Source organism: Thunnus maccoyii, chromosome 10 (genome assembly GCF_910596095.1).
Source record: "Thunnus maccoyii chromosome 10, fThuMac1.1, whole genome shotgun sequence".
Classification (NCBI taxonomy): domain Eukaryota; kingdom Metazoa; phylum Chordata; class Actinopteri; order Scombriformes; family Scombridae; genus Thunnus; species Thunnus maccoyii.
Window position 1 is genome coordinate 19,074,141 of NC_056542.1, and position 26,906 is coordinate 19,101,046.

General features: G+C 40.8%; 1 protein-coding gene across 1 annotated transcript in view; it reads right to left on the reverse strand.

Annotated features, from left to right (window-relative positions):
* Positions 1 to 26,906, reverse strand: part of nphs1 (NPHS1 adhesion molecule, nephrin) — a 65,202-nt gene that overhangs the window by 13,954 nt on the left and 24,342 nt on the right. The window contains exons 4-18 of the mRNA XM_042422774.1: positions 24,427 to 24,516; positions 20,976 to 21,170; positions 15,955 to 16,077; positions 10,370 to 10,492; positions 9,265 to 9,346; positions 8,446 to 8,549; positions 7,341 to 7,376; positions 6,540 to 6,661; positions 6,151 to 6,322; positions 3,307 to 3,464; positions 2,196 to 2,337; positions 1,671 to 1,795; positions 1,408 to 1,576; positions 1,081 to 1,210; positions 716 to 888 (exon numbers count right to left, since the gene is read on the reverse strand). Coding sequence (XP_042278708.1) covers positions 716 to 888; positions 1,081 to 1,210; positions 1,408 to 1,576; positions 1,671 to 1,795; positions 2,196 to 2,337; positions 3,307 to 3,464; positions 6,151 to 6,322; positions 6,540 to 6,661; positions 7,341 to 7,376; positions 8,446 to 8,549; positions 9,265 to 9,346; positions 10,370 to 10,492; positions 15,955 to 16,077; positions 20,976 to 21,170; positions 24,427 to 24,490 — 1,918 coding nt within the window. The 5' untranslated portion in view covers positions 24,491 to 24,516. The remainder of the gene's footprint in view (positions 1 to 715; positions 889 to 1,080; positions 1,211 to 1,407; positions 1,577 to 1,670; positions 1,796 to 2,195; positions 2,338 to 3,306; positions 3,465 to 6,150; positions 6,323 to 6,539; positions 6,662 to 7,340; positions 7,377 to 8,445; positions 8,550 to 9,264; positions 9,347 to 10,369; positions 10,493 to 15,954; positions 16,078 to 20,975; positions 21,171 to 24,426; positions 24,517 to 26,906) is intronic.

A 26,906-nucleotide genomic window follows, 5' to 3' on the forward strand; every position in this document is an offset into this window, starting at 1 on the left:
AGCACACAGCACACAAATACAGCTTAGTTGGATTTGCACCAAAAATTCATGAGCACAGGCACAGATACAAAATCAGGCCCACAGAATGACAAGAACCAGCAAGATAGGACACAAACACACACAAAACATGTTGAGCATGAAAACAGAGAGAGACACTAATGAGAGTCAAAACAGTAGAAAGTTGACATCCCACCAATAATTCCAGATCTAACCAACTTCACACACTTAGACGATGGGGGAGTAAGGTAATGCGGGAGGGAGAGGGACAGGCATTAAAACGACGAGTGACAGTACTGTTGTCCAACTGCAGCTCCGCACAAACACACAGTGACATTCCTTCATGCTCATACACAGTACCAAGCTTTGAAGCAGTGGCTGGCTGCTGCCTGTGAAATGGCATCAAAGACAAACATGGCCATGCAGCAAAGCAAATGCACAATTAGGACACACTGCCGCAGAGCTCAACAGACCCACAAATCACAACAAAGGTTTCCAGTAAACAAAAAAAAAAAAAAACACACACACACACACATACACATACAATGTGCAAAAGTACACCAGCAAAGCAGCTTACATCCCCACCATTATAGATCATCATTATGCATCGTTTAAGATTTATGCAAACCACATCTCTTGATCACTCGCCAAGAAAAAAAGGAGGGAACAAACAAACCAAGAAAGACAGAAAAAAAGAAACTATTCACCCTCTACTTACACAGCACATTGAGTTTGAAGAATGTGTTGGCCCCCTCAGCTAGCACATGACTGTAGGCCTGGCAAATGACCCTCTGGTTGTGATACTGTGAACTCAAAGTCAGGGATAGAGAACTGCGCACTGAAACTCCACCAAACTGAGCTTTCTTGGGTGGGTGCTCCACCCCCTGGAACCTAGGACACAAATCCCATTCAGCAAATCCAATCAACAGGGTAGTTTAAGTTCACCAAACAATCATGGATATTTCCACATTTAACAGGATAAACATCATTCGTTCAGACTTGTTTTCAAAGTGTTTAGCCCCTATCAACATTTGTCACTGGAACTATTTGCTATGGGCTTTTCCACCCACTGCCTTGCCAAACCTGAGTGGGCCCAGACTCCATGAGATGTTGGCCTTTGGGTTACTGCTTCCAGATAGGCACTCCAGCGTTAGCATCTGGCCCTGACGTACCTCCTCCTGGTTGGCTGTGATTTTCATACTTACTGCTGGAACTTGGGAGCCAAGGAATAAACAAGAAAACACAATCTTGACTAACTGACAATATCAAGATCAAGAGTAGAAAATGTAGCTGAAAATCTGTGCAAATGGGTTTATATCAAACCCATTTATCTGATATTGTGCTTTTTCTCTCAGCCAAGTTAGACTGTAATAAAGGTCAGGCTGTGTTTAGAGCTTCAGTGTAACTCACACTGAACCATGAGCTTAGTATGGGCAGAAATGGTCTTCTTTGCCTCATTTGTGGCGTCACAGCGGTAGGTAGCCATGTTATCACTTGCAGTCAGGACCAGGACCAGCTCTCGAGCCACACCCCTATCAAAGGATGTCTGCTTCAGTGCATCTGTCACCTTCTTCCCATTCTAAAACAGGAAGGAGTTATATTACACATAGAAATTTATGTACTCTGGGCATGCTAACACACACATGCAGATAGACAGGCCTATATGAACTAACCTTGAACCAAGTTAGGCTTCCAGTGGGATTCCCTCCAGTGGAGAAGCAGATGAGATGGACCTTGTTCCCTGAACGAAGGGGGACATCTTGAGGAGGAGCTTCAAGCCATATCTTTTGAGGGGGGTCTATCATAAAAGGATCAACAAAAGTTTGAAAATTTGGTAGAATTCTTTCACAATTTTAGTTGATGTTTAGCAGACCAGTTGTTCGTATTTAGAAACCATCACTGGCATCCGTAAGTTGAAGTCAATACCAGTCATAAAGCCTCTTTTCTTTTTCTAAATCTGGTCGAAAAACATTTCTTCTAACAAAAATATGACAAGGCAGACTGAAAAATAGTTGCTGATTCTGTGTTTGTGATTATATTTGTCAAGTGCTATGTTTGCTTTTTGCATTTGTTGACATTTAGAGTTGTAATTACAATTGACCCCTACTGAGGCACAATTGATGTAGAAAATCAAAAAAAAAAAATCACTCCACTCTGATGTTTTATGGTGTTTATGTCAAAAAACTACACTCACTTACAGTAGACAGTGAGTTTGGTGATCTGGGTCTTAGAGAAGTGTGTGCCCTTGTTGAAAGCCTCACAGGTGAGTTTCAGTCCATCCTCCTCCCGGGAGACTCGGTGGGTCATGTTGGACATGGTTGTCATCCCACCATTGTCTCCCTGCAGACACAAAGCACAGATGACAGCTCAGTCGGGGGACAGAGAGCCTTGGTCTCTGGCATTCTCAATCTTAGGGGAGAGAAAAAAAAAATCACAGAGAAAAACAACCTACACTGGATTGTCTGGCGAATACAGATGGCAAATTAGCTGCTGTAATAACTGATGTTTTGCATGGTCTGAGATAAATAAGCATATTCATCTGACTCACCTCCTTTGCACACTGTTATAAATTGAGCAAAGCATCATTTTGCACCTGCCTGATAGTGGTCATGCCTATGCAGCACATCTGGTTATTAAAGCTATTATTGAGGTGATTACTGTAAAAGCCACAGTTAGAAAGACTAACAAAGACACTGGACAGGAGCGTCAGTCTTCATTAACCTCACACTGTTTCAGATGCATTAAAGCTCACACACAGCACACTGAGTGCCTTGTGTAAGATCAAATGAAAATGCTGCTGCCAGATGAATAAAGAGCTTGTTTAATAATGCTCATCTTTTGTGTCAGCTTTTATTCACTTCTTATTAACATACACAAAAGAGGAGAAGAGCGGCAGAATACTCTTTTTGGAATCGGCTGCTGATTCATTTGCAAAGCTGCAGCAGGCTATTCAGAGACTGCTCGTGGTCATACCATTTGCTTTCATCTATGGAGGTTCACATGGAGTCAAATTTCATATTGAGGATTCTGTTAATTCAGTGGGAGGCTTTTTAATAATTTTTTGTTGATACCCTGAAGGCAAGCTTGACTGAAGGGCAATGCTTTTGCACTTAATCGCTCATGCCTTTTGCCTTGTGTTCACAAAAAAGAAACAAAAATATACCCCTTTTCACTATTCTCTTTATACTGACCAGCATGATCATCAGTTATAAGCCAATGTGTACACTGTCTCCTGCTAAGATTGTTCTTGTCTACCTTCTTGATAGATAGATCTCAGCTTTGTGCAAATTGTGTTCTGTGTTGTCCCACCTCTTCCATAGTGACAGCAGTGGTGTTGAGCTCCTTGTAGCCCAGCCACCAGCGAATCTGGACAGGGGGATTACTGGAGGAGGCGTAGCAGGTCAAACTCAGCTCCTGCCCCTCAATGGCCTTGGAGGAACCTGACAGAGTCACCTCTGCAGGCTCAACTGATGTACACACACACATTCACACGCAAACATACAAAGACAGTGAAGTCAGTAAAAATATCGCCCCATGAATAGTATATTCAACAGCTACCTATTCTGATCACAGTGGCAGCGCAACTATTTTTGGATGTGAAACATAGAGCTATATCAAGGGTGAGGAGGAAAATCACTTTGAGTGGCAACTTGTTTTCTCAGGAGGTTTTCAATGTGGTTTTTAAAGTCTGCTTCCTTTTAACCACAGGGGGAGACAGGGTACAATAGCTGACGGCAAAGTGATGCAGCTGCATAAAGCCTTGGGGGGAATACAAAGACTGGGGACTGAGCTCGCAGACATGGGGGAGGAGGGGTCATGTATGCAGATCTTTGTGCGTATGTGTATCTATCCCACATGACACCAAATGGGTGCATTTGTGCATGCCACACATAAAGACTGTTGAAATTACACAGGTGCCGTGAGGTAAAAGAGGCATATTCATATTACACCAGTGAGACTTATTCTGTGCCCTCCAGCTTCTGCCAGAGCCTAGAGCGCAGTCAGGCAGTCAGCAGCTCATTTTCAACATCCCTGAATGGATGACTGGGAGGCATGGTACCAGGGCCTGTTGGGGGCCTTATGAGGAAAGGAGGGGTACTGGAGTAACTTCAACCACCTTTACATAGCATGAGCAAGAGATTTCTGCAAGGACCAATCCCAGTTTAAAGCATATTTACATAAAATAGATGCATCAGTCAAACAGCATTTAAGGCTCTAACTTACATTGTCTGGCTCTGTAGTGGAAATCAGGCTAGACTCAATGCACCTCATTTATAATCATTGCATAAGGAGAAAATGGGGCTTAATAGATAGTTATGTCACTTCCCAAGAAAAAGTTGGAACTTATAAAAACAAACTTGATGGGAGAATGTGTGCACCTGTACGGAAACTCTGACCCATGCATATGAGCATTTTAGAGACAGGGGAAATTGGCGACGCAGATGGTGAGGTGGTGAATTGAAGCCAGATTGTATAATGATTCCTCTCACACATTTCAATTCACTTAATATCAGATGTTATCATAAACATTCAAGCCAACAATGTTATTTTTGCTTGTGCTAGTAGTGAGTCATAACTATTCTATAAGCACCTTTCAATTAAAAGATATAGAACAACTCAAATCTTAACCAATTACATCTGTGATTTATTATTGAACTATTAATGAAATACTGAGCACAATGTGCTTTCTCACCATCCCAACCCCCAGAGCGCAGAGGAGATGGCTGGGTTGCATGGTGCTCACACTTGTGGTCAGTTGTGGACCAGCACAGCACTTCTGAAATGTCAGGATGATGCCAGGATGTGGCAGGTGGCAGGATTCAGGAGAGTCTGGCTTGCCTTTCCCCAATATTAAGTGTGAATATACAGATTTCTTTTCACCTCAATCATATTACCTAACTGATGAAATGATCATCATCAGTTGTAGAAGTCCAAGATAACATCAAATAGCATTAAAGAACTGCAGAACACAGTGCTAATAGATTTTTAATAATATATTCTAATACTGTGCATATATCACCAAGTACGATTTCAGTTTTCATATAGTTTTTGTGTGTAAAATCACTGCCTTGAACATGACTGTGCCGTCAGGCGCACAGAGCGTATTGGAGACACCACAGTGGCTGCCATACACACTCTGCCTCTCCAGTCACCTACCCCGATCCACTTGTATGCCGGACTTTGGAGTAAATTTAAATGAATACAGTGTATATTGTATTTTACTGTAGATATTAAGTGTGCGCGGTGTCATCAGTCATGTATGTGTCTATATACAGTTGATGCTTAACAAACACCAAGCAGTGATCTTCGGTGTTCCCATGCCTCCACTAGTCCATACCCTGGACTAGTGTGCAGCAATGCGCTTCTTGACCTCCATATCGGACCACTTTGTTTAATTTTTTGAATTCCAGCCATCAGCCTCAAACTTTCTTCTGCTACTGCTGCTGCTGTCCACAGGAACAACATATACATCAATATTCATGAGGGCTTTTGCATTGACTATTTATGGTTAATTGTAGAAGTGTAGAGGGTGGGATATGAGGTTCGTCCATGTGTGCATGTTTTCAAATTGATTGTGATTTATAAAGGGAAAAAATGCATGCGTACGGTTTTATGAATCTGATTATTTTTTGGCGCACGCCATTTTCGGTGTACGTACACTTTTGGTTTGGATCATACGCACTGTTTTATAAATGAGGCCCCTGGGCTATTGAATATTAATTCTGTATTTGTTTTATTGTTGCTGAAACAAACATTTTATATTCAGAGAGAAAAGTATAATCTATTAACCATGGGCGTTGCTGTTGCACAAAGTGTAGGCTTTACTGCCTCAGGATGGTGCATTGAAGCAATTCAGCTAAATTTGCGTAGCAGTATGAAAGAGCATGCAGTGATACTAATCTGGAGGCAGTCGGAAATGTGGGCTGCAGCCATAATAATCATTAGTTTCATTAATGATATTAGCATTAGAATTTTGCTGGGACAGCATAAATTGGTTTTGGAGGTAAGACTCTTATTATATTCCTCTGCCTCATGTCCATATCCTTAATAATCCATTGCTGCGAGTCCTGCCAGGGCTTTGTGTGTGTGAGTGTGCGTGTGTATGTGTGTGTTTCAGCGCTGTGCACTATATTAAGCATTATTTTGACTCACAGAACACAGTGATTTTGCGGCTAACAGACAGAGGCGACGGGGACACCAGATTGACACTCTCACAGCACAGCACTGCCTGGTTGTCTGCAGGGGTGATCTTCAGGTTGAGAATACTGCTGGACTTTTGAACCACAATGTCCTCTTCCCATGTCGTGGATAGAACGTCCCCATTCTGACACAAAGATGAACACATCATACACAAAAAGAGAGGCAACATCAATGCTATGACAAGGATAAGTTTGTATGGTCCCATATGGTGCAGTCAGTGCAGCTCAGAGGGCACTGACAATGGGATACCTACACCGCAAGTTCATTAACTAAAATGACTCATTTTGCCAGACTGACAGTGTGTTACAAAACTTCCTTGGCAGATGGTGCAGATACTTTACCTTGGTCCAGTGGAGAGTGGCTAAGGGGTTTCCACCATGAGACACACACTCCAATGTGAGCATTCTCTCTGCTAGGACTTCCTCTCTTTCCAGACCCACAATAACTGGAGGCAGAGGAGGGACTGCCCAGAAACAAGAAATAAAAATAAAAATGGAGTTGACAAAGGCATAGATGGTGATAGAAAACAGAAGAGAAAAAGGTGAAGGAAGAAAAGGGATGTAGTAACTTGGGGAGGGGAGGGGGGGGGGGGGTGGAGTGACCATCAATAGGATAACATAAAAAAGAAACTGCACTGCGATGAGAACACTCTTGGCAATTGAGTAGGGAGCATCCCTGTTTGTTGAGACAGGGCCAATAAATTGGGCACATTCAACATGACTGTGGGATAAGAGGTCCAGATCTGATGAAAGCATTAAGTATTAAGGGAGCAGTGAGCTGGATCCAGTCCATAAAGCAAAATAACAGATGTTCAAACAGTAATAAGGCAACATGAAATATGAATAAATTACAGCCCCCTTGAATAAAATATATGCAGTAAAATAAATTAGAGGAGGACGGGCCTTTGTTATTGCTGCAATCAGTTTCAGAGAGCAGGCTGCTGACCCTGGGCCAGCGTGACAAATTGCCACCTTGCTAACAATCTGGCTGGCTGAAAATGGCCACCGCGCTGGCTTTGATGGGCTGGCATGCCGAGTAAGACTGCAGCGGTGGTCCCAAGTTCTGCAACATTAGCACTTAGCACAGAGCCCTGTTGTTGTAATACTGAACAGAGAGATAGAGAGGAAGGGAGTAATGCTCACGGTTATTGGTGATTGTTAAATCAGCAGCAGCGGCATCTAATGTGGAGGAGTATAGATAGAGACAACATTAAAGTGTCTAGTCAGCCTGTGGATAATACAGCAGCAGAGCTGGAGGAAGCGCTTGCTGCAGAAAGTGTCAGCAGCCCTGCTCCACTTTAATCAACAACATGATTTAGGCCAGGGAGAAGCAGGTGGGTAGACTCTCAGGGCTAAACAATCAATTACTTCAACTGATCAACAGAGTAGAAAATACTAAACCTACTGTAGTAAACAGAAGCTGCGGTGTGTCACACAACAATAGCTTCCATTGTTTCCTTGCCAAATAAAAGGAAAAAAAACGCTTAATGCAATGAGAGAAAAAGACACAACACGTATGCCAACTTACCTTTGAGTGCTGCAGTAACAGTTTTATTATATAATGTCACAGATTTCGTGATAATAACATGAAAGCAACAGAAACAGCTTCCCCTCCTGCTTCAGTGGATTCTAAATTTAATTTGAGCTGATGAGCATAAAAGTTTCTGGGTTAGTTTTGTAGGATTCATTATTATTAACTGCAGTGGCCTTAGCCTCCCATATTAGTCATTATAATAATGTTTAAAAATATGTAGTACTTGAAGCCTTGCTGATATAATCCATCTCAGTTAGTCTAATGGTTTATGTGTTTTGGATAATATTGGGGAAATAAGACTAAAGGTGTAAATCATTTTAATCTTGCTAAATAAAAAAGTGAATATAAATCAAACTAATAAAATTGCATTATTAGTGTCTGATTTTACTCTGCTAGCCACCACTGTGAACATTCTCACTTTGGGGTGACAAAGAACCTCATGCTTTGGTCATATCAATCTCAGCCCACCAGGGGCAGCCTTGTGAAGTGGGGACAGTCACACTCATGCTGTCTTGAAGTAGGTGTGAGTTTCCCTTCAGGTTGAATGTTTCTCCTTGGACCCCTAACACAGACTGAGCGCACTAGGCCGGTTACCCGTGGGCCTCCCTGAGGCTAGGTTCCTGTGTTGTTGTGTGTTCATGTGTGTATTTGTATGTTTTTTTTTTAAGAGAGGGGGTGTTGATTGTCAGCTCACAGACACGTTGAGACACTCACAGTACACGTTCATGGTCAATGTGGACTCCACAGGCCGGAAAAGGGCGGGGTTCTTGGCATGACATGTCAGCTGCCTCCCATTGTCAGAGCTCAGAGCTGTGACCCTTTGAGAGAAGGAAGAAGGAGAGAAGAAGATAAAAATAAGGTTTATGTTGAGCCATACAAAATGCTCAAAACATCACATCACGGTCATGTCTTGCCACTTGCAAGAACCGTGTAACAATATATTCAAAAACACACTTTGTGATGTACGTTGAAAGACTCATACCATATTGTGTAACACAAGCAGCACAGTGGGTTTATTCTGAGCCTAGTTTACTTTTTCAGTTTATGTCTACTATATCAAATTACAGTACAATGTCAACCGTAACAATCACACATGGCCCACTGCTGTGTACGCTCGGTGTGAATATGAGGAAGGAGCATCAATATTGCTTAAGACCTTGGCTGTTCTGCAATAGAGCTGAACAACGTTGCAGCTCCTCAGGACCAGTGTTATCTCAGGATATGACAAGAGGTTATTATCTTTGACACAGAGGAGACAAGCAGGATTAAAGTAATCTATGGCCCTGTTTAATGTATAGGCACCTGGCGAACCGGTGAGGATCGGATCTGTCTCGCTGCTGGAATGTAATTTTGTGCATTTGACAGAAGCTAATTCAATCGCACAGTGCCAAGTAACAGTTTGCTGTGTGCAGAAATTCATTGTACTCACTAAGACAGAAGGAGAAAATAAGAAACAAAGACCGACTTGGAAAGATTGAGCAGGCTGGTGAGGAGAATAAGTCTGGCGGGGGGGGGGGGGGGGTGAACACATACGTTACTTCAGCATGCGTGTTCAGGAGCTTATCCTTTGAGCCAGACATGGTGAAAGACTCTGCACCTGTCAGCTTGACTCCGTCTAAAAGACACAATGGGGGGAAGACACACAAAAAGGGAGAATGCTGCTTGTAAATTTGTTCCTGTGAAACAGAAACATCAGTGTTATTCTCCTGTGGAATGGTAAGTACTAGAATATGATATAAATAAGTGTATCTGTGTGTGGGTGCATGTGTAACAACACATATAATATCACCACTGCCTCAACCTGTCTTGAAACTTTCTAAATAAATACTAATCAAATGTTGAGATTACATTATCATCAAAGCATAATTACACATCATCAAATTTAATGAAGATCTACATTTCAATAACAAAAAATAAAAAAATAAATATATCTTACACCTACATACAACACAACCCTGTACATAAATTCACACCAACAGAAAGCAATAGAACATCCCTCTCTATTTCAAGAATACACAGTATAATAAGTGTGACAGAGGGAGCACAAGGCAAAAACAGAAAATGGTAAAATTGCAGTTGTTTTTTGTAAACAACTAGGAACTTGTGATACATCCACTCTATATGCATTGTAAAGTCAGTGGAAATTGGAAATTCAAATGTTCAGGCTATTTCTTCCCACACAGACACTGCTCCTCTCAACTCATAAGATTTAAGATTAAAATTTAACATTAGCCTTTATTGTCTCCCTTAGGAAAAATATGTCCTGGGCAGTCAAGATAACCCAGGTGACATAGCAGCATACAGCCTCTCCATATACACACAATATATCTGTATATACGTACACTCAAACTACAGTTAACATTTAGTATCACAGATTCACAAAATATACTGCACACATCAAGAATACTGCATGATGCCCTACACCAAAAATATATAAGGTACAGGTTACCAAACTCTTCAAATGAAAGCATATGAAATAAGAAATCTTTATTGAACTTGCATTTTATCCTCTGCAGTGTTTTTAAGATATTCAGGTTGTGACCAATAGAGCTTCCACAATGTAGGATATCGGAAAAACTATTGACCCGTCAGGCTGACCATTTCTGTCACATTTAGTGCAGCTGAAAGGATGACTCACCTTTATAGAATGTGACTTCAGCCACAGGCTTTGCATCAGGGGCAATACAAGTAACAGTGTACGTCCTCCCTGCCACCCAAGGTGCTGCCATGTCCACCTCAAAGTATGGCTTGGACGGAGGAACTGAATGTGGGAAACAACAGCTCAGTTTCATATTCATCACATCAGTAACCTATTATCCATCATACTAATTTTGTATTCGTGAAAGCTGGCACTATCTTGGATATTAGCTTATGCAATGATATGATAATAAGCACTTGTAACATTTGGGAGTGACTGGGATGTCACGCTGTCAGCTTTTGAGTGATTTACTACAATGAGGTTTGATGTTCTTTTGAGTTAGAATACAAATTGTGGACAAGAAGAGAATACAGAGATGAAATAGTGATGAAACCGATCCAGTGCTAATCTATCATAGCAAACACCAAACACTTCTCCTCTCAGATCACCCCCAAGCTAAATATGTGCTTTCTGGACTGATCAAAGCAGTCCTCACTTCTCCACTGTTCTACTCAACAATCCTTTTATCTGACCATAAATAGGAATTCCAGAAAAAAAACACATAGTTTTTAACACAAGGGACCGAAAATTGTTTGGCAGTAAATTGAGAAATCTGTCACAAACAATCATCAAAGAGATTTCTGCAGATCTGTGAGCCACTCTTTACCAAGACTATCAGTTCAATCATCCACACACTACAGAAACCTCACTATTGTGCCAGCTTTTAGCGGCTGGGTGAGCCTGTACAATTAGAAAACTATGGTCACTGTTAATGTTGTTTTACTTTCATTAGAGATCAAGTGAAAAGGCTGCCTGAGTTCAGACACAGAGTAGGGAGTTTGAAAGCACAGGAAGCATACGTGTGTGTAAATGAAAGAGTCTGGCAAAGAAGTAAAGAGATATGGCAGGAATGAAAGTGAGTGTAAGACAGCCTGTATAGGAGAGCAGGGATGAGAAGATAGTTGCTGCTAAATTCTGAGAGATAAATCCATTGCTAATGTGCAACAGCTGGACATCAAGTAACCAAACCAGCCAACCATCCAGCTCTTCACCTTCTCTGTTGTTGGCACATTAAATTAACTCCTAGCCACTAGGAGGAGCTGTTGCTGTGTGCAGAGTCGCCCATTGGCTCCAGTCTGCTATTGAGACAGATGAGATGTGGCTGCAGCTTCAAACTGATTTAAAAGAAGCAATTGAATCTGTGTGGACTGTGATGGGTTACCCAGAGCACTGCAGAGGCGCGTGCTGCAATAATGAGATGCATTTGTTTGTTTTCCCCCCCTCTTCCCTGAGAAGATGACTGGGCCATGCATCTATTGACAGTCCCTGCACTCTCAATCTACTAAGGCCCACACGATTCACAGAGACGCATCACTTGTTGTGCTCGAGGAGTGTCTGGCAGCCTAACAAATCCTAAAATAAGAATAATGATATGTTCGCAAATGAGTCAGGCAGGTATCAAATTTTTTCCTCGCTCACTCATGCTGGCCCATTCCTCTTATCTCTCATTCACTCCATCATCCCTCTCTAGCAGCCCGAGCCCACCCCCCTCTCCCCACGCTATCCTTCTTGACCACTGCAGTTAAACTGCAGAAGTGCGGGGGAAGGTGTGTTCCAGCTTGGACTGAATTACAGCCCTCTACCCATCACATCTACTCAGGCAAACCATGTGACCTAATCAGCCCAGTCAGGATGATTTGTACAAATGTGATAGCACATGTGGGCAACAACAAAACACACATTCTATTCAATTTACAAGACATGCACTCAGAGCAAAGAACAGACAGCAAACATGCTGTTCTCTTAATTAACTCTTTCTCCCCGTTCTTTGTCTACTTGCCTGTTGGATTTTTTATTTTGTCTCCCTGTCTTTCTCTCTGCTTTCTAGCTCTATCTCTCTTATTAAGGTACATATATGAACACAAAAAGAGATAGGCGTGCAAAGACTTGCTTCTGCTGTTCAGACGAGAAACAGTGAGCCGCAAAATTCGATTCATTAGACAAATACAGAGGGATGGATGGATAAGGCAGATAAGAAGCAGATTAGCAGACACACATCAATATGCATAAGCAGCTCTTTCCACCTATCTTTCTCTCTCATTCACATACAGATGCACCAACCTTCTCTCCTTTGCAAACAAACACCCAAAGATAAACTCAAGTCTACAGTGCATGCAGATTTGCACGCACAAACACACTGACACAGGCGAGCCAATGTGCAGGCAAGCTACATTCATCTCACTTCTTTCTAAAAACAGGCACCAGTGTGTGCACAGTCTAACATGTGATATCAAGCTGATTTTCTGGAAAATATTGGAGAAGGCTCAGAGGATAAAACAGTCTCTAAAAAGCTTATTATACTGAATTAAGAAAATAATGGAGGCCTGGAAGATCAGACGTCTCAACACCAGACAGACACAACTCATTGGTTTTATCTCTGGGAAACCACACATCAGCTGAAACCACTCACGCATGCACATGTACATGCACAAGGATGTGTTTTTATGCTCAAATGTGCATAAAGACACACATTCACTCATACACACACACACACACACACACACACATATACACATTGTAGGTCTCAGGTGTGTGATCTCTGGCAATAAAAGCTTCTGAAACAGTGCTCTTTTTTCCAGCTTTCCCTTCCTCTCTCCCCCTTCCTGTCTGCCTCTCTTCTGTTCTGGGGGAGAAGTGGAGCAGGTGTCTAGGACAGAAATAAGACCCTCCCACCCAACCCCGCCATCCCCAACTCCATCACCCCTCACTCACCCACCACTCCTGCCTGTCCCATTCCCACTCTCTCTCTTACTTTTGTTTTAGATCCATTACATAACAGTTAAATCCTTATTTGACACCCCTCTCCCAAGTGACCATTTACAAATTTCTGTCACACACTGTCTGAACTGATTCAGTGGTAAATCAATCTTATTGATGGATTCAAAATAGAGTTAAACGCATATGAGAGACAGTTATCACTATAGTGTCTCATTTTACAATTTAGCAGAGCTTCCCCCGCTAATTGTTTAGACCCTGACACTGTAATATCAGTCTGGCACTGTAATATGCACACCGTCACACCAGTGTATAACACATCGTCCTCTGATGGGGTTATATCTTGGGCGACTGTCAGAACTTTTTGTGAACGAAGATGAATAAAGTCACCATGTTCTACGTTGCTTGTGCCCCCGTTTATAAGTTGTTCCATTATTCATAACAGGGAATCATAAAATGAAGGCTCATTATATACTCTTCAAGTGCTAAACTCATTAGCTACTGCAAAAAAACCTCACCATAGCCCTGGTTCCTAAAATGTCCTCTAACCTCCAACCAACACTGATAATAAGCTTACACACACGGGTACACTCATGCACACACACATATCTCTATAAGACCCAAGTATGGCAACTGAATGAGTAACACAGTCTAAAACCAGAACACATCAAAAAACTGTTTTGAACATTTGCAGGAGGCATCTGTACAGACATGCAATGCAGTGAGGGAGAGAGTTGTTCATTAATAGGATTAAATGCTAAGGCTAATGGTATAAACCGAGACACAGGATGTGTCAGGTATGTGACGGGCACAGTGCGGGGTAAGTTTTAGCAGAGGAGGGGGTTTCAGTGGAGGGGGTAGAGGTTGTTATTGTCATGGATTACTCACTGCCACTTGATCTGCCTATTGCAGTAATCCCCTATCTAAGCTCTGCAGGAAGGCAAAAACACACAGGAGTTATGTTGCACCAATGGAAATGTCTTGAAAACATCTCTTTGTAAGCCCATGGATGGGGCTTATTGACATTTTTGCCTCCATCTCCGCTATTTACTGCCTGTGGTGATCCATCTTGAATTAGCCAGTCATGATACCACTCCCTCTGACCCAAGAATCCAATTATACGACCAGCGATCTCTGTTTTCTTTTTACATTCCTCCCCTCTCCCCCACTGTATCTCCTCATAAAGAGTTAATCGTGTTTTGATTTGATGCAGGGCTTGATGGGATATGGCCATGGTTGACTGGCCAGGGGTGTGGGGCCTTGGGAGCTGTAGTTCAGTGATGGAGAAATCTGTGGGGAACTCATCAGAGACAGTACTCTTCAAAAGGATGCACAGTTTCCAGTCCCAGTTCAGCACTAACAGGAGATTGAATTCATCAGCTCATTATCAAGCCCCAGATTAAGTCATGTATTTTGAATCAGTTGAGTTGGTGGGGTGGAACAAATGACCATTTAAGACCAAGGCTGCAGAGTACTTTTTAAGTCAGTCCCTTCACTCTTTGTCCTTTGTAACAGTACAGCTGCAACTGTCTGTCTTAAACAGTCAACAGCTGGAAAGTGTTCCCAGGACACTGAACAAAAACACCAGCTGAGATGTGTGTGGAGAGGATTCAGATCTCAACATGTCAGGAACACGGGGCAGCAGTAGGTTTCAGTCATGGTAAATACTAGTACCAGCAGTTCCTGATGCAACACAAATGTATATTCCCACACATTTTGACCTTTTGACAAAGCCAAAGGCAATCATGTTGACTTTGTGTATGTGGGAGCACATGCAATAGGCATCTCAGAGATAATAAATGTGGGAGTCTAGCCTGCTGTGGCTGCAGGTGTAGGCCTGTTGTAGGACATAAGACTGCTGCAGTGTAGAACAGAACACAGTCATTCAAAGGAGACGTCTGCGGTCTATGCCTCTTCCTATCCCACACCACCCGCAGTCCCTCCCACCGGCCCATTGATGTCAGAAAAACCTGCTTTCTTCCCAGAGAAGAGTGAGGCTGCTAGAATCGCCACAACACCCCCCCCCCCCCCCCCAAAAAAAACCCTCTCCATGGTCACCAAAGAGAAAGCCTAAAAGCAAGGGAGAGAGGGAGAAATTGTGCAACGGAGAGAATGGGGCAGGGGATGTAAGCAAATGAACTGTGCCTGGAGAAGAAAGCTTCTTTTAGAGTCCTTTCCTTGCCACATATGGGCTTGAGTGACAACAGGTGGTCTGATATAGTCACACAATTACATCTATTCCAGCCCATGTATGAGAAGGAACTTTTCAATCACTTCTGTTATAATTTATTCCTATGCAAGGGAAAGACATGGATTGCCCTGAGGCTGTCAGAGAAAGCAGGCTATACTGATACTATATATTGTGCAGCTGCTGGTTATACCCATGGACATACTGGAACATGCAGGGATGGAATAGTACTTGTTAAAGAAATAAATACTGTCAAAAAATTAGAAAAAATGGGACTTTTTTCATGGTGCATACATGCTTTAAATGTGATTTGTGCATGAAGGAAACTGCTGAGTTCTACTGTACCAAGGACATATTAAATCTAGTCTCTGAATTCAAGTGTGTGCTGCTTCAAATGACACTGCCTTGTCTTAAGCAAATTAAAGCTCTTTATCAATAGAAATGAATATTTAACAGCTCTTTATATGCTGATTGCTGGTCAAGGGGTCGTGTATGTTGCTGGAGTACTGAGGATGCTTACTCAGTACTCTATACATCATATGTCATTTTGTTGCTTTGCCAAAATAAATGTTTATAAGCCTCCAAGATCCTCTCTGTTCAAAAACTTCATTGTTGTGCTCACTTTGCAAGTTGACCCAGGCTGTACTGGAAATGATTGCTTGACTGCTCTCAGACCGACCCACTTGACATTCATAGGAGGCGTCATCTTCCAGTTGGGCTTTTTCAATCTGAAGATGGTATTGCCCTGAAATAGAGATGGAGAGATGAATTATATCTGTGACACATTATGTTGTGATAAGGATGTGCACACTAAATACATGTGAATGATTAGAATCAGGTTTCTGTAGTTATGTTCACACACTGCTGAATATAGCACTCGCTGCTCAGAGCTGTTGCATGTATATCGATAAGTACCTCCTGCAGGCCCTATTTCTCATCTTTTGATGTCAGTGTGTCTGAATTATAGGCAATTTTCAACTAGTGAAATGGGAAAATTAACAATAAAAGCAATTTGTACAATGACAGTCTGCATTTCAGTTCAATATGGTAATACACCGTACTACTGACTTTTGGGTGTTTGATTAGATTATAAATAGACTATTTTCTTATTTCTGTAGAATGGAAACATCTTCCTTGCTGAGAACCTCCTGCTGCAGGCATTTCTATTGACATGCAAGTGGTTGTCTATACTTATAGCAGAGAAATTCTGTTTCAGAATGAATTTCCAGAACGGTAAATGAAATCCAATCCCAGATTCACAACGCCGACTGAATAAACTGTCTATTAATTGATGCCAGGCAGAGTCCTTCTCTCTGTATCTCTCTTCTGATAGTCTGGCATGCCAACAGGGCTTGATTTGTTTGATGCATTGCCATAACCTGTGGGGATTAGATGATGTTCAGTGTTGGTTCTCCAGTTCCCAATTCTCTGGCTCACAGCCTACTAACATGTGCAAAATAGTATCTTGGTCTGACAACCACCCAGGCCTAAAAAAGCATGTGTCAAGTAAGCTGGCAAGATAATTAACACCAACCAGAAGCAATTTTCACATCTAAGTTATCATTGAGTGCAGAGAGAGAGAGACATTGAAGTTATTAATCATATTCCTCTTTCCTGAAATTACACACAAATAGTGCAATTAAGTTGAGGAGAGTATGCATTTATGGTTGGGGAGATGGTGGATGGCTGCAACACGATTCGTTCATTTGTCCATTGCTATGTATTTATTTCAGCAAGGGCGTTCAAAATTTTGGGATACAGTATATCTACATAGCCATTATGTCTGTTGCAACAGAATATGTTTTGCCCATTGCCTGGCTGGCATGTGTATATTTGCCTTAAAGATGAAGACACTGATATATTATATATTATGTATATATTATTGTTGTTAAATATTGTTACATAATTGAGAAAGGTGATCCTACACAGCACAATGCCTATTGATACAGAAAGTATCAATATGTTTTTTTATTTTTCATTTATCCAGTAAATTTATCCAGTAAATTAAATGGTGTTTAATCTCACTGTTTATTTTCTAATGCTTTTAAACATTGGCATGTGTTGAAAACATGAAAGTTATGCAGACGATAGACATTTAATCTGTTTAAACAGCACAGTGTTCCTACAGTCTTCTCTAAGATATAAATATTACTTTTTATGGATAACTTTATGGTGGCCATTCAAAGTAAAAACTAACTAGAGTGTATTGTTGATCTTCATTTGGACAATTAGTTTCCATTATTTAGTCAGACTGTATAATTAATTATTTAAATAAATATAAATAAATATAAAGCCAACCTCATCTCCAACGACCTGTTCGAACCATTTCAATCTGGTTTCCGCTCATGGTGCAAAAACAGCCTTCCTCAATGTCACAAACGACCTCCTCCTCTCCTCAGACTCTGATCACCTCAGCATTCTCATCGTCCTCGACCTCACTACAGCTTTCGATACCATTAACCACACCATTCTTGTCTCCCACCTTCAATCCTCCCTCAACATCACCAGTACTGCCCTCTCTTAACTAAAGTCATATGTCACAAAAACAGACAACAGTTCATAAACATCAACAACTGCACCTCCTCCACCACTCCTCTATCCCAAGGTGTTCCCCAGGGCTCAGTGCTTGGTCCTCTCCTGTTCATCCCCTACATGCTCCCCTTTGGTAACATCATTCGTCGTCACGGTCTCCGCTTCCACTGCTATGCTGATGACATCCAGCTTTACATCTCCACTAAATCCATCTCCACTGCAACTCACTTCACTCTGACCAACTGCCTCACTGAAATTAAATCATGGATGCAAGCCAACTTCCTTAAACTAAACTGTGATAAATCAGACATGATAATCATCGGCCCCAAATCCCTCATCAAAACCACTCACAACTTCTGCCTCACCATCTATAACTCCACTCTGTCCCCCTCCCCACACATCTGCAACCTTGGAGTCATTTTCAACAGCAACCTCTCCTTCAAACACCATGTCAAACAAATCACCAGAATTGCTTTTTTCCACCTAAAAAACATAGCTTGTCTCCACCCATCACTCTACTTTTCTGCTGCCGAAACTTTGATTCATGCTTTCACCACATCCAGATTGACTACTGCAACAGCATTCTTTATGGAACATCATCCAAAGTCCTAAATAAACTCCAGTACATCCAGAACTCTGCTGCTTGCCTGCTCACCAACTCCCGCTCCCATGATCACCCCTGTCCTCCAGAACCTCCACTGGCTCCCTGTCCCACAACGGATCCAATGCTCTGCATCTGCTCCTCTGATGCTAACCTCCTGTCTCCACTACTAAGGACCAAGCACTGGACCTGGGTCGACAGAACCTTCTCCATAGCTGCCCCCTCCCTCTGGAACTCCCTCCCCAAACACATCTGAGACTGCACCAATCTGTCCATGTTTAAATCACACTCACCTTTTTCAGAACTGCTTTTAATGTGTGATGTTGTGTATCACATGTTTTTAGTGTTTTAGTATTTTCTATGATCATTTTTACTTTTGTAAAGTGTCTTTGACTATGCTGAAAAGTGCTCTATAAATAAAATGTATTATTATTATTATTATTATTATTATTATTATTATTATTATTATTATTATTATTATCATTATTTTAGAAAGCTTTTATATTGTCATGTGTTTAGTTGTTATCTATTGTACGAGATACACGCAACATGACAGGTGTGAACCAGCTGAAAGGTCTTTATCACATCTTTTTCTGGCTCTGTTCAGCATTACATAAAGGGCTCATTCAAAGGCAACAAAAACACAACAATTCTTATTTTCAGGCGATTATACCCTAATTAAAACATACTTATGAATATTATATTCTATTTCTGCCAGGTCTGTTTTGTTAGATGCCACTAAATTCTACACACTGCACCTTGGTGCAAATGGTAAAATTGATATTACCTAGCTGTTATTAGTTAAGAAAAATATACACGACTTGCAAGAGTGATGTCATGTGAACACTGTCTTCATGAGTGTTCACTCATAATTAAATTTTGCCTAATTGACAGGCTGCATGCCCTGTACTACAATTATGTTTAACCTTGTGGATCAATCAGTGAAAATGAATTAAGAAAAAACTCACTTAATGCTTTGGTGCCTTGAACAACCAGTTTTATTTGTTCTTCTGTGTGTGTTTGTCTTGACAATTCACATTGTTGAACACAAATGTATGACATCCTATGACATCTGGGCTCATGTCGATACACATTTACATTATTGCCTCAGCTTGGGGAAAGTAAGGGTGCTACATCTACTGTAAGTATATGTTGAAATCAACGCTGGCCTCTCTTGTCTGTGTGAATGTGGAATTTCAGGCTTTTCTAAGCATCAATAAACATCACTGATGGTGACAATCAGTGAAAACTGGTGGAGTATCAAGTGCAGTCAAGTGTCATCTTAAATGATTTTGCTCTTTCTGTGAAGTGTAAAGTGATTGCATACATCAGTCTTTTCTTTTCCTTGTAAAGTGTACCTGCGCTGATGGGTATTTTATTCATGAGTGCATGTTTGAGTGTTTGACAGTTTGCGTGTGTTTGTGGTCCATATATCCATGTGTATATTTTCTTATTTTGTTGTTGTTGATAAAAAAAAAAAAACAGGCAAGTTTTTCTAACCTTTTATGTGCTGTAATGCTTACTGTAATTTGTTCACTTGTAACTAATCAGCCAACAAACAATATTTTGGGGTTAAGTTTGTGAAAACGCTGGGCATTAATAAGCATGAACAATGTATGGATGGGCATGTATGCATCTCTCAGTTATTATATGTTGTTGGCGGTTTCCCATACACTGCAACAGTGAAGTGCGGCTTGTCTAGTTGTGGGCTGATCAGGAACAGATGCTCTTCTCTTACTCGGGATTGCCTTCTAATTGGCTATTACTTTTTATAGACTGTGGTGCAGATTCTGCAACACACTTTATTCCCACCACATTTCACTGATTTGCTGACACTCTGTTGCTTTAATTTCTTTTTTTTTTTACGTCTTTACATGTGAGTGACAGTGAGGGGGGGTTAGTGAGAGGCTGTTGACAATCAGATCAACGCCTCAGTCCCAGATGCTCCCTGCATAGAGAGCCAGTGTGCAATAAGGTGCCCGTAATATCTATGTTGGTTTATTACAACACTTTGAAGCCACGGCAAAAACATCATCTCATTTACTTTTAGAGTAGCCAACATCAAGCTGTACTGCTGGATGCTTCCTCATCTGACAGGAGCACTTCACAATTAAAACCAGATGAACTATATGTCACAAGAAAATAAAGTATGCTGTAGGATAAATCTAATGTTGACAGCATGTTATTATGTTACTTTCTTTGGTAAATCATCGTGACATTTACCCTTCCACATCTGCTGTCATGGTCTAGCTCTACCTTGACCTATGTTATTTTATTTTACTCCACTCAACTGGATCTTTAGAGTTAATTGTTTATATGAGATTTTTTTTTTCTTTTCCCAACTTGGTAACTGTAAACTTAATACAACTATAGGGAGTTTACTAGTTATGATGACTAATTTTGGCATCTTTTTAATGGCCCTGTTATCAAATAAGTTCATTTATTTAGCTTGGATAAGTCCATCAAATCCCAGTTGGCTATATACTTTATTCCGTCAGTATCCTGTTTACCTCTCTTGGGGTTTCCAATCATGCTGTAGCGTGGAAAGCCTGGCAGGCTTCTCTGAGGTCCCAGGAGGAGGCCATCTTTTACCCACTGCACAGTCCCTGAGGCCCGTAGCACCTCACACCTTAACACAGCTGTGGCTCCCATCCGCACAGTGAGGTTCCTGGGCTCAGACCTGAAGGCCTGCTGTGCCTGCGTGCCTAGAGACATAAAAGGAGAAGGAGGAAAGGAGTTGGAGTGGAATGGTAGAGGAGGGAAGAGATATGATGTTATTTAATTTAAAGAGGTGGAGAAGAACAAGGGCTAAGTATGTGAGAGGAGTGTTATGGAGGAAAAATAAAAGGAGTAGAGGGAGCATGACATAAACATACACCACAGGGATGCAGTCTTGTGGTCTTTTGTCTGAGAAGGCACCCCATTGTGTCTGGCCACATTATTCATCCTGGCATATGTTTTATTGATGGGAAACTGCAGTGATACGGCCCTGAAAATGAGTCAATAAAGTAATTACTGCGAATTAAATCCCCCCTCGGCCATGCAGATAGGATATTGGGGGGAGGAAAAAAGCACGGGGTATCAGAGACCTCGTTTACCTGCAGTTTTTCTTCAATGTCGATGTCCCACTAGCTAATTCCTCCTGGGAAGAGTAATGATTATCACTTTAATCCCCCTTGTTTGTCATAGGTGGGGTTGGCCATCCTTCAACCAGACTCTTAGGTGACATTGGTGCAGTGTGCTTGAGTCAGGAAGGTAACCTTAAAGCAGACCACCCATGAGCCTCTAACACTGGGGCTAGGATTATATGATTATTATACATAGGAGTTTATGAATAAATTCAGTTAAAGGCGCCAAATGCAACTGCATACTCCAATTAGTGCCTAATATCTAAGCGCAAATCACGTTTAAACAATACCCCACAGGGGAGCCAGTCTGATTCCACTAGGCTGTTTGAATCTTGACCTTCATTGAAGCAATGACCAAGTTGTTTGTGAAGTGCATGCTCTGTTGCGTCTGACAACATGAGTGAGAGGCAGAGCTCTCAGATCAAGGCTGAACCAGTCACCTCACGTCAAATATGAAGGGCAAGATTGGCCATTACAGAGGATGCATACAAACAACCAAACACAGGAGAACATTTGCATAGAGTTTACATAAATGAATACTCAACGGTGGTCTACAGTGGCTGCTGAAAGAGTATTATGCTGTATTATTCTGTGATAAAAATACTAAATACCATAGTAAAATATAGTGATAAAACTCAGTAGTCATTTTCTGAAGTGAGGGTATGTAACATTTAAATGAAGAAATAATACAGTCTTCCTCCTACAACAAGTTGAATTCATTAGCAATAAATTGCACCCTTGCTCAATTTAGTACATTTAGGGGTTTTGCCCAAAAGTCTTAGCATAGCTTCTGGTGGCTAAGCTAAGTTAGCTAATATTAGCAAACTTGTTAGCAAACCATGTACAGTAACTTGTATTACTGAGTCAATATGACTTCATGTCTCTTCTTTTTGTGCTCTTGTTACATTTTATTATGTCACAAATGCATTTCAATGGTTTTATCACAAAAGAAAAACACGAAGTGAACACCTCACAGAGAGACATAAATCTTTGTTGTTTCCTGCTTGTGGCCTTATTCCACCACTCTATTCACTGTCAGTCTGGCTGCCTAAATGACTCAAAAAAAAAATTGGGAAATGATGAGAAATTCAATGTACGACTATCATGTGATTATCACTTGCGACCTCTGGCTTTAAAGGAATAGATAGAGCATAAAGACCGGAAGCCAGCCGAACAGCTAATGCTATCCTGGCTCTGTCCCAAAGTTAAAATATACCAACACCTCTAAAGCTCACTAGTTAACATGTCTTGTTTGTTTAATCCATACACAAACAGACAATTTGTAGTCCTCACCAACAACAGAGGGGAGAGGTGACTTCATGGGGTCTTGTCACTAGGAGGTAGCTGGGTGGATGGATACATTGATGTTTGTCAAGAAATACACTACAATCACTGTTACTTTTTCTAAAATGACCATTTGTCATTTTTACCTTTCTGTTTGTGTACGGATATAAAGAGATACAATGTGTTAACAGAATTGATGTGCCAGTAGCTGGAGTTTTAAACTTTGGAGAGAGATGGGCTAGCTGTTTTCCACTGCTTTCAGACTTTATGTTTAGCTAATAGCCTCTTGGCACTAGCCCTATCCTTAACTTACAAGTATAAGGACGATATCAATCTTCTCATCAAACTCATTTTGATTTGTCATTGCAGAAGTGAAATTATGTTGATGTTTGTTTATTTTCTGTATAAACTACTCAATGACAGAGGTGAAAATAGGACACACCTAGTCTATGAAAACTGTCAAGGTTAACATGCACAGCAGCATACCGCTCACACCAAACAGATTTACCTTCAGCTAAGAAAAGTTGCAATAGGGTCACATCACCTACCAGCCATTTATACAAAAGCACTGGTTCGTTTGACATGTTGTCCACATTAGAGATCAGTGTTTATAGCTGTTCAGAACAGCCACACTTGAAGGCGGCATGAAAAGCAGGCTGTTATAGAGGGGGGCTAGACGCATAATGGTGCACATTTTCAGACATTTATAGTGTTGCTCTCAGTTATACAGTATATATAAAAAGTGACAGAAATAGTTTTGAAAATAATGAAAAAAGAGCTTTAGAGAGAAGTTCAAACCTTTTCTCACCTCCACACAGCGGGCCAATCATTGTGTGAAGTGAGTGTGAATATCAGATTGTCGGTTTCAGAAAGTTACATAAACGGTCAGACACAGCCCCCCAATTCCGACGTTGGCTAGGGGAGTGCGGTTCGGAAACTAATCGACCATCTGAGAAGCAGTTTACTGGCAGGTCAATACCCAGAGACTGAGTTTCACTGTTACCAATTGTTCATAGGGACAATGGTCCCCCAGCAAAAGAGAGAGAAAAAGATGGAGCTTCTGGTTTACTTCTGGACTACGCAATAACAACAGTGGAAGGTAAGAATGATCACAGTTTTAATAGCGGGTCAGTTCACTACTGTGATATGCTAGCTGATGTCTTATTTGCTCAGATAAATATAAAAATAAAAGTTAAAGGAGAAACATACAGCATATAGTAAGCCAATTTATACTGAAATAAACCTGGCATCTCAACCAACATTATCACAATGTAAAGTGTGTATGTATGAGATTAACTAGGTTAGTTTAACTGATTTACAGTGCAGTGACTTTACAGTACATGCATCACTGTAAGCTTTTGTTACTCAAGTAGCCAGTTTGAGAAGGCAAGTCATGCATGTAAACATACAGCATCCATTTGTGAAAATTCAGTTAAGGCTTCAATAAAGTAAAGGTTCCCACTGCTCAGTTGAATGCTGAACACGGATGTGATTTGAAAAGGCCACAGTTACTGTAATGATAGCTCCATGGTGGCATTTGTTCTCTTACCCCAGATGAGACAGAGAAAGGGTAGTGCTGAAGGAGACACAATCCATGCTGACAAGAAGTCCATTTCACCACATCTGACCTCCAACAATCCTGGAACAACCATGAAAATACAAACATATGAAACACATACAAACATAAACTACTATAAACAGGGCGTCTATGCCTCAGGAGGTAGAGCGGGTTGTCCACTAATCAGAAGGTCTCCGGCTCCTCCAGTCTGCATGTTGAAGTGTCCTTGGGCAAGATGTTGAACCCCAAATTGCTCCCGATGGCTGTGCCATTGGTGTGTGAGTGTGTGTCTGAATGGGTGAGCATACAAACATTGGACTTTCTTTTGTCATGGGTGAATTGTATTTCTGTCCACTGTTTTTGCTGATGTGCTTAAAAGTCAAAGCAATGTTAAGAACACCACACAGGTATCCACAAGTGCATCTATGCATATAGGAACAAATTCCATGACAAGGTTTTTATGCTCTTCAGGAAGATTTCTTGGAATGTAGCCTTATGGATGATATGTTAGATGGCCACATATGAACAATACTGGTAACCAGGTTAGCTTAAGTAGCCAGCTAATGTCCTATTCATGCTTTATTTTAAAATACATTTTAAAAGGATTACTTATCTGCATGTCATTGCTATCCAATGAGAAACATGTATCTCTCCACCCATGAGCCTCCACCCAGTAATTACTTCATAATTTTTCAGACAAACTGATGAAAATTCACAAAACTGAAAACACACCTGTTTGTATTAACTCATGAAAAGTTTCTGTTTTACAGATCCACAGGAGGAGATGATGTGTGTGTACATGCTATTTCCATGTCCTCTGCAGGCTATATGTAGTAACAGTGGGAATTGAACCTATGACCTTCTAGCTATGACCTTCTCCTTATTTCTATGAGACCCATGACCAATGATGTACATACAGTACTCTACATCAAATTCACTATAGTTACCATTATAGATATTAGTTTCAGTTAAAGCCATTGCAAGATATGAACCATCCTGATGACTACACATAGAGAAATTGGCCTCAGGCACACACTGAGTAAGTTTTGTTTTGGTTATGTGTATTTTCATGGACTGCATACTATCAGTCACAGTAATCAGTACAAACTGACTGTGAGGGTTAGGCTAGGCTATTTCCTGCTCTCCTCATCAATAACCTTTTATAATCTCCCTCACAATTTCCACTCAAAACTATGCAGCAATGATCAGATCGGACAGATGTGATCAAAGCCGCTCAAAGTTATCTGAGGCAAAGAATCATGTGTGGATCAAAGGCCAATTAAAGGATCACTCTGAAAGCACTTATCACTCTCAAAGTAGGAAGCTTATTTTTTCAGCTCAGTTTTTTAAAAGTGATACCCAGCAAAATCATACTCCCATCTTAGTATCAGTGAGCAGCTCTGGACTTTTACTGTGTCTGCCTTGGGACATGTTCATTATCATTAAACTTAAATCTATACGTATTAAATACAACGGTTAAACATTATAGTTCATGCATCAAAATCTTCCAGATCTTGTGTGTGATCTAGTGTGTGTGTGTGTGTGTGTGTGTGTGTGTTTTCGAGGTTTGATTTTTTTGACAACATAGACTATGTTTGCAACACTGTTTACTATTACTTATTACTATTCAGCATCCAAGTCTCAAATGTTGGAGCTTTCAATCAGATTATAAAATGATAATGTGAATTAATGGAGAACAATAGCTGTCAAAAAATAAATTCAAAGGAATATAAATTGCTGCATGGCAAGACAAAATGTAAATACTATAAATTATCTAAAAGTTGAAGTAAATAGTGATTCTCTTCTCTAGAAGCATGACAGCACAGGTCATTTCTTCAAATAGCTTAAAACAACCTTTGTTTATAATCAGTTTAAGGAAGGAAACAGTGTGACATTCTTACAGTGTTTGTCTATTCTATTTCTATCTATATCTATTGTTAATGTCTCCTGTATTTATGACCTCTGTCCTTCCCTACACTAAATCAATTTTCTTTGTTTCCTAACATTAACATTGTGATGACAACAGTCTTTCCATAGCTGCGTAAACATAATGCACTTATTTCATAGTTGACTTTGAATAAATAGGTTAGAAACATGCAATCATATTGGCATGGTCCTTTAATAAGGAAAGTCAGTTACAACATTGTGTTTTAAATGATTGCACTACTGGCAGTTTTATAGATATGAATAATGCTGAACTCAAAGTAATAACGCTGAAATTTGATTGTAATTAATATTTTTAAGAATTACATTATTTGTGCTTTTTAGAAAAAAACCCAAAACACTTGTTTTTTACAGGTAATTTCCCATGGATAAGTAGAGTATGATCGACATGACGTGGTCTTATTGCGAATCAATCCCAAGGACAGTTTGAATTTGGATGACTGTAGGCCGTGCTGTGGGTCTGTGCCCACTGCATCCAATACTCTTCCTTATTTGACCTGAAAGAGCCCTCTGTGGATTTTTAGTCA